This window comes from Capra hircus, chromosome 23, assembly GCF_001704415.2.
Source record: "Capra hircus breed San Clemente chromosome 23, ASM170441v1, whole genome shotgun sequence".
Classification (NCBI taxonomy): Eukaryota; Metazoa; Chordata; class Mammalia; order Artiodactyla; family Bovidae; genus Capra; species Capra hircus.
The window spans coordinates 20,827,810-20,845,547 of NC_030830.1; the positions used below are offsets into that span (position 1 = coordinate 20,827,810).

The 17,738-nt window shown below is 40.7% G+C and overlaps 2 protein-coding genes across 2 annotated transcripts; one reads left to right on the forward strand and one right to left on the reverse strand.

Annotated features, from left to right (window-relative positions):
• Positions 4,372-5,327, reverse strand: LOC102188991 (olfactory receptor 11A1-like). Its single transcript, XM_005696690.2, is given in 2 exon segments — positions 4,372-4,910; positions 4,913-5,327. Coding segments are annotated over 2 exon segments (954 nt in total).
• On the forward strand, positions 16,779-17,738 carry LOC102188723 (olfactory receptor 6N2-like). The gene has a single exon (XM_005696689.2). The coding sequence runs from the start codon at positions 16,779-16,781 to the stop codon at positions 17,736-17,738; it is 960 nt and encodes a 319-aa protein (XP_005696746.2).

Below are 17,738 nucleotides of genomic sequence, written 5' to 3' on the forward strand. Positions count from 1 at the left end.
ACATTATCCTCATTGGCGAAAAATTGAAAGCATTTCCCCTAAAGTCAGGAGCAAGAGAAGGATGCTCACTCTCACCACTACTATTCAACATAGTTTTGGAAGTTTTAGCCACAGCAATCATAGAAGAAAAAGAAATGAAAGAAAATCAGATTGGGAAAAAAAGAATGAAACTCCCACTGTTTGCAGATGACTTGATCCTTTACGTAGAAAACCCTAAAGACACCACCAGAAAATTACTAGCGCTAATTAATTTTCAGGATATAAAATAAATACACAGAAATCCCTTGCATTCCTATTCACTAACAATGAGAAAACAGAAAGAGAAATTAAGGAAACAATACCATTCACCATTGCAATGAAAAGAATAAAATACTTAGGAGTAAATCTACCTAAAGAAACGAAAGACCTATATATAGAAAACTATAAAACACTGATGAAAGAAATCAAAGACAACACAAATAGTTGGAGAAATATACCATGTTCATGGATCAGAAGGATCATATAGCAAAAATGAGTATACTACCCAAAACAGTCTATAGATTCAATGCAATTCCTATCAAGCTACCAATGGCATTTTTCACAGAACTAAAACAAATAATTTCACAATCTGTATGGAATTGCAAAAAAACCTCAAATAACCAAAGCAATCTTGAGAAAGAAGAATGGGACTGGAGGAATCATCCTGCCTGACTTCAGATGATACTACAAAGCTACAGTCATCAAGACAGTATGGTACTGGCACAAGACAGAAATATAGATCAATAGAACAAAATAGAAACCCAGAGATAAATCCACACATCTATGGACACCTTATCTTTGACAAAGGAGGCAAAAATATACAATGGAGAAAAGACAATCTCTTTAACAAGTGGTGCTGGGAAAACTGGTCAACCACTTGTAAAAGAATGAAACTAGAACACTTTCTAACACCATACACAAAAAATAAACTCAAAATGGATTAAAGATCTAAATGTAAGACCAAAAATTATAAAACTCTTAGAGGAAAATATAGGCAAAACACTCTCTGACATAAATCATAGCAAGATCCTCTATGATCCACCCCCCAGTATAATGGAAATAAACAAATGGGATCTAATTAAACTTAAAAGCTTTTGCACAATGAAGGAAACTATAAGCAAGGTAAAAAGACAGCCTTCAGAATGGGAGAAAATAATAGCAAATGAAGCAACTGACAAAGAGTTAATCTCAAAAATATACAAGCAGCTCATGCAACTCAATACCAGAAAAATAAGCAACCCAATCAAAAAATGGGCCAAAGAACTAAACAGACATTTCTCCAAAGACATACAGATGCCTAACAAACACACGAAAAAATGCTCAACATCACTCATTATCAGAGAAATGCAAATCAAAACCACAATGAGGTACCATCTCACGCCAGTCAGAATGGCTGCTATCAAAAAGTCTACAGACAATAAATGCTGGAGAGGGTGTTGAGAAAAGGGAACCCTCTTACACTGTTGGTGGGAATGCATATTAGTACAACCGCTGTGGAGAACAGTGTGGAGATTCCTTAAAAAACTGGAAATAGAACTGCCATACAACCCAGCAATCCCACAGCTAGGCATACACACTGAGGAAACCAGAATTGAAACAGACACATGTACCCCAATGTTCATCGCAGCACTGTTTACAATAGCTAGGACCTGGAAGCAACCTAGATGTCCATCGGCAGACAAATCGATAAGAAAGCTGTGGTACATATACACAATGGAATATTACTCAGTTATTAAAAAGAACGCATTTGAGTCAGCTATAATGAGGTGGATGAAGCTGGAGCCTATTTTACAGAATGAAGCAAGTCAGAAAGAAAAGCACCAATACAGTATATTAACACATATGTATGGAATTTAGAAAGATGGTAACGATGACCCCATATGTGAGATAGCAAAGGAGACACAATAAGAAAACAAGAAATACATGGAAAGCAAGGAGGACGAGGCATCAAATAAGCTTTGGGGGACTTCCCAGTATTAAAAAGTTGTTCTTGTTGTCATTTAGGCACTAAGTCGTCCTCATGGACTGTATCTACCAGGCTCCTCTTTCCATGGGATTTCCCAGGCAAGAATACTGAAGTGGGTTGCCATTTCCTTCTCCAGGGTATCAAACCCCACTCTCCTTCTTGACAGGCAGATTCTTTAGCACTGGGAAACCAGTGCTAAAGCCACCTGGGAAACCCATGTCCAACAGGAAGAGAGAATTTGGAGTCTGAGTCATGTCACACAAGAGAGTGACACCTTAGTCTTTCCACAAACGCATACTACCAAAGCATAAAACCAAGCCCCCTTGATTCAAGATAATCATCTATTTCAAGATGATCCTCCCTGACTTGAAGCATCTCCTAGAACAAAAACCAATCTTCTTCTTCCAAATCCAATTAAGCTTCTATCTTAATATTAGTTTGTAGTGTTAAGCGCCTGATAATTACCTTTTTTATTGTAATGCAAGTGCCTAACATTAAGCTTTTGATTGACAGGCATTTATTTCAAACACATTTACCTCAAATAAACATATAGTCAATTACACATTTAAATAAAGAGCTTGGCCACCCCACCCATGAATTCCCCTTTTAGAAAACCTTGGATGACCTCCATGAATTGAGCACTTAAGTGACCCTGCTTTTCCCTCCCATGCTTTAATTTCTCCTCTTGTGTTTTATTTTCATTGATAAAGAGTGAACCCATGGCACCCTAGACATCCCACCCTTGATCCCAATAATGGCAGAGTCCCAGATCCATGCTCTCTCTCTCCCTAAATTCTTTTTGTATGGCCCCAGGTGTTCATATAACCTCCAGGACCTATAAGTAATAAACCTTGTATTTTCAAATTTCCACAATGATTGTTGCTGAGATGCATCCTGCAATCATAATAAGAACCACAAGGGTCAGCCCAGCCACAGCATTAGCCTTGGTCAGAGAAATGACTGTAGGGAGAGCCCAAGTGAGTGCCTCAGGCATTCTTAGCTGATGGCATCACTACACTATCAATAGACTGAGATTGACACAAAACAAGTTCATATAAGATACAAGATATAAGGGTAGACACCAAACAAAACCATAAGTCAGCAGAAAGTCTAATGTAAAATATAAACCATTCTACAGTGAGCTTAATTTCCCCAATAAGTCAAAAGTATGGGGAAAAAAAAGAGAGAGAGGAGAAGGACTGCTATAAAATAAAGGACTTAAAACCACAAGAAGATACAGTGTGAACCTTGTTTACATCCTGATTTTAAGAATTTACTTAAAGATAATTGGAGATATTTGAACATAGTCTGAGTATTAGATGCCATTGGGGAAGTATTTTTAAATATCATAACATCAAGGTTGGCATGTTTTTTTCTTTAAATGCCTTCATCAATAAAACATACTGAGTACACTTGATTCAACACCAAGGTCAGGGGTAATAACCCACTGAGAAATTGAAAATTCACCTATAACTTTGAGTTGGCTCTCTGTACACATGGTTCCCCTGTGCATATGAGGTTCCCTATCTATGGATTCAACCAGTCATAAGTCCTGTACTTCTGTATTTACTACTAAAAAAAAAATAATGTCGGCCTTTAAGTGAAACTGTGCAGTTCAAATCCATGTTGTTCAAGGATTAAATGTATTTACACATGGAAAACATAGCTACACTACTCACATAACACAATACTTAACACATCTGAAATTTGCTCTAAAATGTTTCAGAGAAAAAGGAGCTATAGGCAGTAGAAATAGGATTGGCAAATATTGATATTGATGCTAGATGATGGCTGTGTGGGATTCATTATAGTGTTCTATCTACTTTTGTGTATATTTGAAACTTTCTACAGTAAAGTAGTTAAACAATTAAATGCATTCAGCTTTAATTTTTAATATGCTTTCCCTTTAACCTAACAATTCAACTCCTAAGAATTTATTACAGGAAAATCTAAATGTGAACTATATTTGCATGGTGGAAAAATTAAAAATGATTATGAGCTTTCACAGAGATCACCTAATTCATGTTTAGCTATGCTGAAAATCTCTGAAGAATAAATACATACATATTGGAAAAAAATAAAAAGAGGATCAAGACATAGTCATCAATGAAAAACCACATTACAAACTTCCATGTTTCAACTTATCTCCAGGTTTGTTTTGCATTGTTGTTTTTGTGTATTTATTTCCTATAGGAAGTATTTAAAGCCTATTTGGTAAAGAAATTATAAAATATTAAAGTAAAAAATTTAAAACACTTAAAAATTATTGCTCTACAATATTCATTTTTAGTATGAGTACAGTAACTATAAAACTTTTCACAGAGAGAAATGTCAAAACAGGACAAAGTTACTTCTACCCAACCAATCCCGAAGTCCAATTAACATCTTTACCACCATCCTCTTTCAAGCATTTCAGCTTGTTTAACATACAGAAGCATCCACAGTGCCTGCTGAACTTCCTTATTCCTCAGAGTATAAATCACAGGATTGAAGAAAGGGGTGATCACAGTGTAGAGCAGGGCAAAGACCTTGGTGAGGAGCTTGGAGTGGACAGCAGAGGGTGCAATGTATAAGACCATGAGAGTACCATAGTATGTGGACACTACAGCTAGGTGGGAGGAGCACGTGGAGAAAGCCTTCCTTCTGCTGGCCCCCGCAGGAACTCTCAGCACAGCCACCATGATCTGGCCATAAGATGTCAGAATCAGTCCAAAGGGAATAGTGAGGCAGACCACAGACAGAATGAATGTTGTCATCTGGGCTACACTGGGATCTGAGCAGGCCAGGCTCATCAAAGGCATGAAGTCACAGTAAAAGTGGTCAATGTGGTTGGGGCCACAGAATCTCAGTTGGGCCATGAGGGCTATAATCACTACACCTACCAGAAAGCCAGAGAGCCAGGCTATGACCACCAGCCCCAAACACATCTGGGTCCCATCAGGAGAGGGTAGCGGAGGGGGTAGCAGATGGCTAGGTAGCGGTCATATGCCATGACAGCCAGTAGGAAGCACTCAGCAGTGGCTAAAGAACCAAAGATAAAGAACTGGAGCAAGCAACCAGCCACAGAGATGGCTGCCTCCTGCAAGAAACCCTCCAACATTTTGGGCACCACTGAGGAAGTATAGAGGATCTCCAGGAAGGACAGATTAGCCAGGAAGAAATACATGGGTGTGTGGAGCCTCTGAGAGCTAACCACCGCCACAATGATTAGCATGTTCCCTAGGATGATGGATGCGTAGATGACAGTGAACACAATAAAGAGAAGGAGATGCAGCTCAGCTCTGACATAGAAACCAAGGACAAATTCAGTAATAGTTTGGTTTCCTATGGAGACCATTTCCATGAAGATCATCCAAGTTTCTGCAGTGATTAAGCGAGAGATTCTAGTGCATCTTTGCATCTTCTACACCAAGCCTGGGATAAGTAGAGCTAAAACAAAAAAGATAAAGGTGAGTCTCAAAAACAAGAATCATTTACACACGTCCTCATCTGTCCCCTTTTTAGTTGCTTTTCCAACTCCTGTCCTCTGCTGTATTCCTTAATTGTGCACATATTCAAGACTCAAGAAGTTTGATCAATGATTCTGACTCACAATTTCCAGTCTTCAGAGACCTTAACCTATTAGTTCAATCTTATATTTTTATTAGAGAAGGAAATCCCAACCCACTCCAGTATACTTGTCTGGAGAATCCCATGGTCAGAGAAATCTGGCAGGCTACAGTCCACAGGGTCACAAGAGTCAAACACGACTTAGCAACTAAACCACCACCAATGTTTTTATGATTCACTAAATTCTACTTTCCCAATCTCTGTAACCAGTCATAGAGCCTTCCTCATGAGCAACAGTGTAATGTCCTTCAAATGCCTGCTTTGTGTCCTATCACAGCTTACAATCAGCTTGTTATAGGAAAAAAAAAAAAAAAAACCTGTTTTATCTTCCTTGATCACAACCAACTTCACTGCGAGCGGTTTGGAAATTCTTCCTGATACCCAAGCTTACTATATTGCAGTCATCTTTATCTTAACACTGTCTCTTCATTCCTCAAGCACTTTATCGATTTTTACTTGTAAAATTCCTATGTATTCTCTCTTCATTAGTCTTACAACCTCTTTATCTTAGCACAATTATAACCTTATAGTCTCTAGATTGCCCTCTCCCTTAAAAATAATGTTCTTTAAATTATAATTTCACACAAGATTTTATAATACAAAGGTAGTAAATAATATGATTGATGAAAGTATAGGTGCTGTGTGAATAGAGAGAAAACCAACTCAAACTAGGAACTGACAGAGTGTGAGAATCAAAGTCAGAGAGGCTCCCTGAGGAAGTAATTATAGGTAAAACGTCTTGAAGAACAAGAGTCAGCCAGGCAAAGGATAGGAGAGTGAGCATAGCATTCTAGGCAGGAGAGACATAATGGAAAGCAAAGCCGTATAACTGAGTGAAAAGCTGAAAATGCACCTGAGTACCTGCAAGGAAGATCTCATATGCTATCCAAAGGGATGTGTGTGTGTTTATTAAGAATGAGAATGCATCAAATGATTGGAAGCAGAGGGAAATGGTACAGCAAAAATGCAGATATTTGTTCATGCATGTGTGTGTTTGTATGTGTGTGTGTTTATGTGTGTGTGTGTTTGTGTGTGTGTGTGTGTTTGTGTGTGTGTGTGTCACAGAATCTGCTAGCAGAAGGTATGAAAAATATGATTGTCAACTCCACAATAAGACTGTTATTGGGAGTGTTTTAAAAGTTCAGTCAGGATCTTCCCTGGTGGTCCAGTGATTAAGATTACAAGTTTCCACTGTTTGGAGGACAGTGGACACTGGGGACACAGGTTGAATCCCTGGTTGGAGAACTAAGATCCCACATGCTGTCTGGGAAAAAAAAAATAATAATAAAATTAAGCTTAAAAAAATTCATTCACATGAAAACAATTTTCAAGTCATAGCATAATCCTAGCTTTTCAGATCACCACATTCCCACTCTATTTTTCAAGGGGTTGGGGAAGTGGGGAGAAAGAAAGAAGAAGGAAAAGAGAAGATAGAAGGATGTGAGGATTATAGACAAATGGGAAAGTTTTAGTGGAAGACGTTGCAACACTAGGATTCCAGAGGAAGACTGTGGGATTTCTTCAAATGACTTTGAAAAACTGACTTTTTGACTCTCTGGGTTAAATGAAATGTGTTACTGATCAGAGGAAACAACTCCATAAATACCAATTCTTTAGCTTTTTATAAAAAGTCTGTGAACTAAGCTGTGAACAATTATACAAAATAGGAAACTCGCCTGCAATAGCCCTTCTAAAGGTAAAAATTGTGAAAAGCAGAATATGTGCTAAGATCTTCTGAAGAGTTCAGATTATTGAAGTTTCCCAATTTCAACTCCTCCTGAACTCAACCTGAAATAATGTAGGACACTGATTAGAAATGTCACACTTTTCACCCTCCACTCCCCAGAGTCATTATCTCTTCCACTCTCCATCTCCTTTTCTAGTTCCTTGATTCCTTTGGCTTTTCATTGTAGATCCTTCCCTTTATCACAAAAGAGGGCTGACATTTGCCAAGAGGGGAGGGGCCCCTGAGAACCAATTACAACTTGACAGGAAAACAACCTTAAATAAAAACGAAATATCAGTCCCCTGAGATATTTGTCTTTCTCCAGAGGAGTTTCCTGAACTGTTGGCTTGACCAAAAGGAGAGCAGAAACCAAGAGTTATATGGAAACCCACCTTTCCATCTCCATGGGGGCTAGTGCTCTCCACTAAGCATCCCATCCCCCATTCCCAGGCTCTTTCCCCAGAACTTATCACAAAACTCTAAGTTCTCTACAGCATCCCTAAACCACCATGCCCAAGAGTGGTCCTCCTAGAAGACTGCTCTCAACCCTTCCACCCCACATCCAGCTTTCAGACTTTTCACCATCCCAAAAAGTATTTCAATTGAGAGAGCCCTGAGGAGTATTTCATGTGGATTTTCAAAGCCTTGCCAATATTGGGCCTGATTTAAGGGGAAGGAAGCTGACATGTTATTACAAAGTAACATCTACATGATTTAAAGGCCCTTCAGTGTCCTCCATGTCCAAATGCCTACCTGACAGCTCCTCTCCCATTGTTCCCTTCTGTGAATTCTCCACAGATACCAGGCTGATCTATTGACTTCTCATCCCCAGCAGTGTGTTCAGTCACTTCACTGTCATCCATCTGAGTCAAACCCTTACTTCATTCCCATTTTTTTCCTAACAGACCTACAGAGAAAGCCCCTTTCTCTGAACTACTGTATGGTCCACTATCTACAGCCAACAGTTAATGCCACTACTTTTTTTTAATTCAATAGCTTAAATCATAGATATAATGCACCCTAACTATAACAATTCAAATAAAATAGCAATCTCTAAAGAAAATGAATATTCTCTATTTCTCCCCCCAGAACACTCCACCTACCTTGATGAGACCATTGTTTAATTATTGGCATCTGTCTTTACATACTTTTCCCTTTACTTATAAAAACATTTGCAAACATAATGCCTCAGCACGCAGATTCTTTGCCATTGCATCACCTGGGAAGCCCTAATATCCTATGATTATTTCCAGTGGTGCCAAAGAGCTCTACGATATTTGTTAAACAGAAAAAAATCAAGTACAAAATAGTATGCTTAGTGTGTTCCATTCCCACTTGTACAAAAAAGTAAAATAAACCACTCACATTTGTTTCTGTGGACATAATCAAGAAATTGAGACAGCGCTGAGACCTGGGATCCTTTGCTGCAATACTGCAAAGCTTACACCTGGACACATCTCTTTTCCAGCTACAAAATACAAAGAAATTATATGGGACTAAATATAACTGTGTGCATGCGCAGTTGGGGCTAATTCTAGACCAAAAGGTACAAAAGTCTCGACTGCCATTTTTGAAGAGCTGGAAGCAAAAACTAGGTATTGGGAGAAAAAAGAGTGTACTCCAACCCAAGCCCTGGACACACTCCTTGTTGTTCAGTCACTATATAGTGTCCAGCTCTTTGTGGCCCCCTGCACTGTAGCACACCAGGCTCCTACACTATCTTCTAACGTTTTCCCAAATTCATGTCCATTGAGATGATTCATTAGTTAATTAGCATCAACTAACTAAGATGATTAGATAAGATCTAACCATCTCATCCTCTGCTGTTCCCTCTCCTTTTGTCTTCAATCTTTCCCAGCATCAGGATCTTTTCCAATGAGCCGGCTCTTCACATCAGGTGGCCAAAGTACTGGAGTTTCAGCTTCAGCTTCAGCAACAGTCCTTCCAATGAATAATCAGGGCTAATTTCCTTTAAGATTGACTGGCTTGATCTCCTGGCAGTATAAGGGACTCTCAAGTTTCTCCAGCAACACTATTTGAAAGAATCAATTCTTCGGTGCTCAACCTTCCTTATGGACCAACTCTCACATCCGTACATGACTATTGGGAAAACACTCCTACCCTCACCCATGTAAGGAATGAGCTTGCCCCTCCACTGGAACAAGCAAGGGAACGTGTTACTTGCTTTCTCTCCCTCCTGCAGCTGGCACAGGAGCCCCAATAAAGCCTTGCCTGAATTTCTTGTCTGGTCTGTAGTCAGTTTCTATTGACTGTGGAAGGCCAAGAACCTGGTTAGCATCAAAACTACTAATTCTTGCTATTGGGGATTTGGGGTGATAGACATGATTTTCAATTCATACATTTTTTGTTTCTTTCCATATAAAAACTTTCCATGTTTAAATTTTTTATGTGTTTGCCAATTACCATACAAGTTGCCCTTTAAATTTATTTTCTATTTATTACCTTCAACAGCCAAGATCGAAACCCTGGCCTGGTCACTGCTCTCTCTGCTATATGCTTACTTCCTACAACACAATAGGAAAAGAAAAAACACACAAGGGAAATCAGGAGGAGGACAAGGCATCAGACAAGCTTTGGGGGATTTTCCAGTACCAAAAAGTGTTGACCCTAATGCAGCAGTGAATTGAAAACCCTATAGAATGAAACAACAGAATATTCATTGTAATGATTATTCAAACTTGATGGGACTTTTCCTGTCCTGTCACAAACTGTACTTGGGAGAATTTCCTCAAGCGCTCATTAGTGAATTAAGGCAAGTTGCTGTTACCTTTCCCCTCCTTAACTCTCTTTACTCCCACAGAGGAAGGTCTTCCCTAAAGCCTGAAAAGAAATGTTTGTGTTCAACAAAAGCATAAGAACTGGGCACTGGGAACTTCCCTGGTGATCCAGTGACTAAGACTCCAGGCTCCCAGTGCAGAGGGTCCAGGTTCTATTCCTGGTCAGGGAACAAGACCCTACATGCTGCAACTAAGACCCAGTGCAGCCAAATAAATATATTGTTGCTGTTGTTTGGTCGTTCAGTCATGTCTGACTCTTTGAGGCCCCATAGACTGTGGCTCACCAGGCCCCTCTGTCTATGAGATTTCCCAGTCAAGAATACTGGAGTGGGTTGCCATTCCTTCTCCAGGGGATCTTCCTGACCCAGTGCTCGAACCTGCATCTCCTGCATTGCAGGAAGGTTCTTTACCATTGAGCCACCAGGGAAGCCCAAATAAATAAACAAACAGAAAAAAATTATAACCTTAAAAAAAAAAGAGGTGGGCATTGGACACACTCCCAATTACTAATGGTCATTACTGACCGTACAGGACTCTGTGTGGGGAGTGATCTTCTTCAGCAGCTCTAGATCGAACAATATGACATCAAGAAATTCTGGAACCAACAGCCTCAGAGCTGACATTCCAGAGAGCAGAAGAGGAAACCTGGTCCCCATCAGCCTGGTCCGTACACAGAGAGGCAGATGTGGTCCTTCTACAGGGAACTGTCTGCACTGGCAGGGCTTTCTGACTCTAAGGGAACAGTGTGACCGCTGGGCTCCTGACACCAATCATCTCTGTGAGTCACCTTGGGGTGTGTGTGTCTCAGGGAGTACAGTTCCCCTGAGGAAAGGAGACACACACCAACAACCTACAGGGCAATCACCTCAGAGCACGGAGGCTCAAAAACTGGAAGATAAACTGAAGGTGCTTCTGAAGATTCCATGGTTTTCCAGAGACCCTGATCCCCTAAGGAAGACATGCTTCTGAAAAGGGAGCTGGGAGAAGAGGACACGGGGAGCTCCTCTCCAACACCTCCTCTCTCACTTGGACTTTGTTACTGTTTTTCCTAAGACAAAAGCTGCACCCTACCTCTTTGTCCCACAGAACCAACGGATGCATCTTTCTGGTCCTCTTTCCCATCATTGGTGAGTGCTATCAACTCCTGCCCTGATGCCTAAGGTAGTGAGGGTCAGTGTCTTTATTTATGTAAAAAGAATTAGGAATGGAAAGTTAGAAGGTAATTAATGATAGTGAGTCAAATCTGCTCTCTTAGTCAGAATTCAGTTGCATTATCCCTATTTTAAAGGCTTCCGCAGTGGCTGACAGAATCTGCCTGCAATGCAGAAGCTGCAGGAGACTCGAGTTCCATCCCTAGATGGGGAAGATCCGCTGGAGGAGGGCATGGCAACCCACTCCAGTGTTCTTGCCTGGAGAATGGACAGAAGAGCCTGGTGGGCTACAGTCCATGGGGTCGCAAAGAGTCGGACAGGACTGAAGTGACTTAGCAAGAAAAAGGATAGGGGAAGGAAGGAAGGAAGGAAAACCTAAACTGAAAATAGCCGGGATAGGACATTCCAAATGTAACCTGGAGCTTCACTGAATAGCAGAATGGTGCAGAGTATTTCTCCCCCTCTTTAGAACTAGAGAATAAATGTCCAGAGTGATGGATGGAGGAGAGAAAAGTATTCTTTATCAGCTGCTGAAGTAGGGAGAGAGATAGAGAAGGTGGAGCACCTAGAGTTGTTCATTTCTGAATCATACTCGGCTTCTCAGGGACAGCTGAACAACCCACTGTTTGACCTCTACCTGATATTTTTCAAAGACTGACAGTTTTCATGTATATCCCTCTGACTCAACTTTGTCCGTAACTTCACAAAGGGCAGTCACACAGTAAATGGCTCTCACTTAGTGATATCTGAAAATTCATTTTTTATATTTGCCTGTTTTTGAAATCAATAAATGAAGGTAAGAAAAGGAAAATATTTATAATGGTTTTCAAGAGTTTTCGATGACATTTTTTGTGTCATTGAGTTTTCAATGACATTTTGAAAATGGTTTTCAAGACATTTTCCAAGAGTTCTTATAGTTAGGATTAGAGATGATTTGTCCAAAGTTTCAGAGGAAACCTTGAAGCAGAAAATTAAATGAATTCTTTAAGATAACCAAATGAGAGATGATAGATGCCATTTCTTAATTCCTGGACCAAATTCTAGGCATAAATATTGTGATACCAGCAACTATAAGCACAGCCTCTTGGTGATGGGAGGAAGGGGACCACTACTTATTTGACCACAAAGTTTATGGAAGCATAGAGTCTGTTTTACTCCCCCTATACACTCTCACTCATTCCCATCTTGGAAAATAAAATACAGTAAGGAATATCATAGATTTATACAGGGAAAAACAATAGTATTGTGAACACTGGTTCCAGGGTACAAAGATAAAATATAAATATGCTGCCGTCAGTTCTGTTGTTCAGAATCCAGCATGGATGAAAAGAGATGAGATTGTTCCAAACCCCTTCCTCTCTGGGCTGCGGAACACTTATTGTAGGTGAAGTTTATTGCATCAGAATTTCCAGGTCCAGTTGCCATTCTTCTGAACTGTATAGCTCTCTAAACAGTAAGAATTCAGGATTATTTCACTAGTCCCTGGACTAGAACATTTGGCTGAGACTTCATAAATGAATCAAAAAGAATGGTTGCTGTTTCACAAAACACAGGAGAGGATGCCAAGCATGAGCAAAGGCACTGTGGCAGAAAAGAATCAAGGGTTTGGGGCCAAAAAGGGAAAGCTGCCTAAAATGGCCCCCAACCTTTAGACTCTCTAAATGTTAAATGTGCATCAGTGATTGCTGATATATGTATATAGTACTAAGAAGACTCAATGTATGGATTGTAAGTGTACAGCAGTTGTATTTTCATGGTTACTGCCATACACCGGGCTCTGTTTACTGCCTCCCTTTCCACTGGGTCACCAACTGCCTAATGACCCCTGAGTTAGATTCCCTGATTTGTCGGTCATGTTTATGTTTCAAAGTGTTCTCTGGCTATTAAGACATTTACTTTTCCTTTGCTTCTATTAGGGTGAAACTTTGCACACAAATCCCCGTTCGTTTTTGTTCCAATCACGTTTTCATATCAATGTGCCTTTTTAATAACCCCAGCCAACAGCCAGTCCTACATTTGCTCTACTAGCTCTACTAGCAGTAAAAGGGAGAGAGCCCGGTCTGTTCACATGACCCCTCCCCCCATATCTACTTTTTCTGGTCGGGCAGATAAGGAAGAAGAGGATCAATATGCTGATAAGGTTGCATCCTATTCTTGGTTGGAACTTTGGCTCAAGCCGAAGTAATCTAAACAGAAGTCGAGCAGCTCCCTTAAGCCTTGGCCATCCACTCAGGTTCATCTTGCCAGTTGACTCCCAACTGAGAGCCTCATACGAAATTCCTGATGCCCCAAACTCTTTGCCCGATGACCCAGTATGGGCCCAAATGCATCAGCTCTCTATAACGCTGACTCTGGAGCCTGTACCTACACATGGATTCGTCTTCATTCCACTGGGAAATCAGTACTTCAAGGAAGCAAGATCTAGTTCTTCTCTGCCCAGAGGTCTCACCTCATCACCTCTCCCAAAGCTCCTCCCCTAGCCCCATCAGTATCTGCTGGTGGGTGAGCATCCACTGAGGAAATCAGAAGTCAGTGTCTTTTCTCTGCAGGTCTCACTTTTCCTTCAGGGAAAGAAGGGAGTTGACTTAGGAAAGAAGATTGTTGGAAGGTCAGAGATGGAGATAGCCTGTCCATGCAAGCAAGCCCTGCCTTCCCCACAAAAATGACCCACCCCTTCCTCCCAGCCCTCACCTTAAGCAAAGTGAAAGTGAAGTCTCTCAGTTGTGTCCGACTCTTTGCAACCCCATAGACTGTAGCCTATCAGGCTCCTCAGTCCATGGAATTTCCCAGTCAAGAGTACTGGAGTGGGGTGCCATTTCCTTCTCCATGGGATCGAACCCGGGTCTCCTGCATTGTGGGCAGATGCTTTACAGTCTGAGCCACCAGGGAAGCTCTACCTTAACCAAAGCCCTAGGGAACTCCTCAGTGTTCAGTTCCTGCCTCCGTGCATTTGCAAGCACCCTGCTGTTTGCTACCTAAAAACTCCTTTGTATTCATAAAGACTGATGTTGAATTTGACCTTCTCTGTGAAACCTTTCTCTGCTTTTAAAAAGTCAGATCCTTCAACTGCGGTGCTTTCCTTAAGGTCCTTTGACTAGCCCATGTTTATAACACTTACCAAAATACTTCATGATACATCTGTTTATATCTAGATTTCTACTATTAGACATGAGCTCCTTGAAGTCAGAAGCTCAATGGTATTCATAGATAAGTAAAAATTTGGGGCTGGAGAGAGTAGAGAGGAAGAGTTCTTTCTTCTGACATAAGTCTCTCAGCAGTTCTTACTGGGAGAAAACAGACACAGAAAGTTTGTATTTAGAATGAGCTCTGGGGAAATAGGAAAAATCCTACCGCAAACTTAAAAACACACTTTCTTAGACAGGTGGTATAGAACACATGTTGCAGGGTCTGCGAAAGAATGCCAAGCCAAGGAATTGGAACCTGATATATAGTATTATAGAAATCACTGTGCCGTAGGCAAAAGAATGATGGAATGAAAACTGTGTCCAGGAAAATCCATCTGGCAGGGAATTCTGGACACTTTGGAATAGAAAGAAGCTGGGTAACAATTAGCAAGCAGCTTTGATGGTGTATCTATTCATTCTTCTACCTGACACTTAGTTTTCACTGCTCTGTCTTCCATGCTGTATCCTAGGTTTTGAGAATAAAACCTTGAATAACGTAGAGCTCCCAACTTCAAGGAGCTGAGGTTTAATAGTAGAAAAATAGACATAAACAGATATATCACAAAGCACTTTAGTAAGTATTGACACGGGGGCAGAGAAAGAGAAAGGGGAAGAAGGGAGTCATTGAACATGAATCCATATTTGCAGCATGGGAAAGCTGATGGGTGGTAGCGTCATGAACAAAGGAGATGGTACTAAGCCTGAACCAGGAGATGGTAGTGGAAGAATGAAAAGTAAAGGATGAAGAGTTCAGAAATTTCTTCTTATGGTTTTAAGTGTGCATTTGTCTTTGCATGTGTGTGTTTGTGTATGTGTGTATAAATACATAAGTGAAAATAAAATATTTTAAAAGTTAACATTCCAATATAAATAATGTTTCTCACACTGAGTGGAAAATATTCAGATGATTCTTAATTTCTTTTTAATACTTATCAATTTTTTCTAGTTTTTCTTAACTAACTCAATGCATTTCTTTTTAATATTTATTTATTTATTCAGCTATGCCAGGACTTGGTTGCAGTCTAAAGGATCTTTATCAACTAACTTATTTCTGACATCAAAATAAAATAAATATTTTAATACCAAAATAAAATATCCCTCTTGATACTGAAAGTGTATTTATTATAAAGTGGTGACACAAAAATTTACATTTAAGAAGTCACTGGTAATCTGACATCTTGGGCATATATATCAGATCATATTGAATATTAGATTTTGCATCATACCTTTACATTGTGTCAAAACAATTTTTGTGTATTTTTTATTTCATGTATTTTAATGTATAGCATAATTAATCTTACTCCTAATGTTGAATATATTTGATATTTCCATTTTTAGAGCACTTCAAATGAAGAAACCTGCAAGATGTGGAAAATATGTAAAACTCACATCTCAATAATGTCAATGCTATCACCTTCATCCGTCCCAATGAACTTCAGCTATGCAAACCTGAGTATCCTCTGAGCCTTGCTTTTGTGATCAGTTTGGATTTAAAATATCTATAACAGTTGTTTCCTTTCAAGGATCTTAGTTCAGTTCAGTTCAGTTCAAGGATCTTAACCCATCCCCACATTCCCATCTGGGAATCCAAGCCTACATTTACTCTTCACGTTAAACTATATTCCACTCCTTACCCTTCACTGAGCAAGAAGATCTCTCTTACTCTGCCTTTGATTCTCAGAATCAGAGTCTCCATGAAGGGCCTCTATCCAGTCTTGTGCTGGAATCTGTACAAAGGGAAACACACTCACTACTCCCCACCTTCTGAGATCTGATGGCAAGACAGCTACTGTCCAGAGCAGGCAGATAGAAGATCAGTAAAATCCCATATCTTCTGCAAGTCTGAAGGTTAAAGATTCTTGGGATCAGAGAGCTCAGGGCTACACACTAATCAATCCTTGGAAATATTAAGTTAAATAATATGAACTTCCTGGTCTGAAGTCCAAAAAAGTTGATATCTACAATTATATGCAATTCAACCTATGCTTGGGGACAGTGTGGCTCCATGTTCACTCTAGTTAGAGCCACAGCTGAATCCGCTCCTCTAATCATTCTAAAGAGAATTCCTGGGAAATGTGACATTTTAGGACCTATTTCAATGAGAAGAAAGAGAGCGTCTTGAATATTTAGTAACCCTACTTTTGAAGAAGTAGACTATTCTCTGCTTTGGAGAAGCTCTGAGGCAGTCAAAGAGTGAATTAAAAGGAATACTGGGAGTGTGTGGAGTCCAGATGGTGGGATAAAGCTGGAGAGAAAACCATGTAACTTAAGACATCTCAAGATCTTCATATGTCTTCTCCATGCCCAGCTGACCCACGAGGCTGAATGGAGATAGCCAACCGCACCTTGGTCACTCAATTTATCTTCATGAGATTTTCCAGCTCTCCACGTCTGCAGCTGCTCTTCTTCTACCTCTTCCTCCTGGTCTACCTCTTATCCCTGGTGGGCAATGGGCTCATTGTGCTCATTGTGGCCCTGGACGGGAGCCTCCACACTCCCATGTACTTCTTTATCTGCAACCTCTCCTTGGTAGAGCTCTGGTACACCACAGTCACCGTGCCCAAAATGCTGGCCAACTTTCTCAGTTCCCAAGGGGTCATCTCAGTTCCCAGCTGCATCACCCAGTACTACTTCTTCTTCTCTTTGGCTGCCACAGAACTCTTCTTTCTCACCACCATGGCCTATGACCGCTATGCGGCCATCTGCAGACCGCTCCACTACCCACTGCTGCTCAGCCCTCAAACGTGTGGTACCCTGGCTGGCATCTGTTGGTGTGTGGGATTCCTCTGCCCCATGTTCCCTTCATTCCTCCTTACACAGATCTCCTTCTGCACCCCCAACCAGATCAACCACTTCTTCTGTGACGCTGACCAGATTTTCCGCCTTTCTTGCACAGACACATATACCATCCAAGCTGTGGGCTATGCTTTTAGCACTGTCATTATCCTAGGAGCCCTGGTCTTTACCATGGCTTCCTATGCCCACATCCTGGCCACAATTCTAGCCATGGCCTCAGCTGCTGCTCGGCAGAAGGCCTTTTCCACGTGCACAGCTCATCTTTCCGTGGTCACCATCTACTTTGGCACACTCATATTCATGTATGTCCGCCCCGCGGTTAAGTATGAGTCAAGTATCAACAAGATTGTGGCTATTTTCTACTCAGTCATCACTCCCCTTCTCAATCCTCTCATCTATACACTCCGTAACAAGGATGTCAAGGAGGCTCTGAAAGTCTTGGTGTCCCGGATGAAAAAGGTCTACCACTCCAGCAGGGAGAAAAACTGA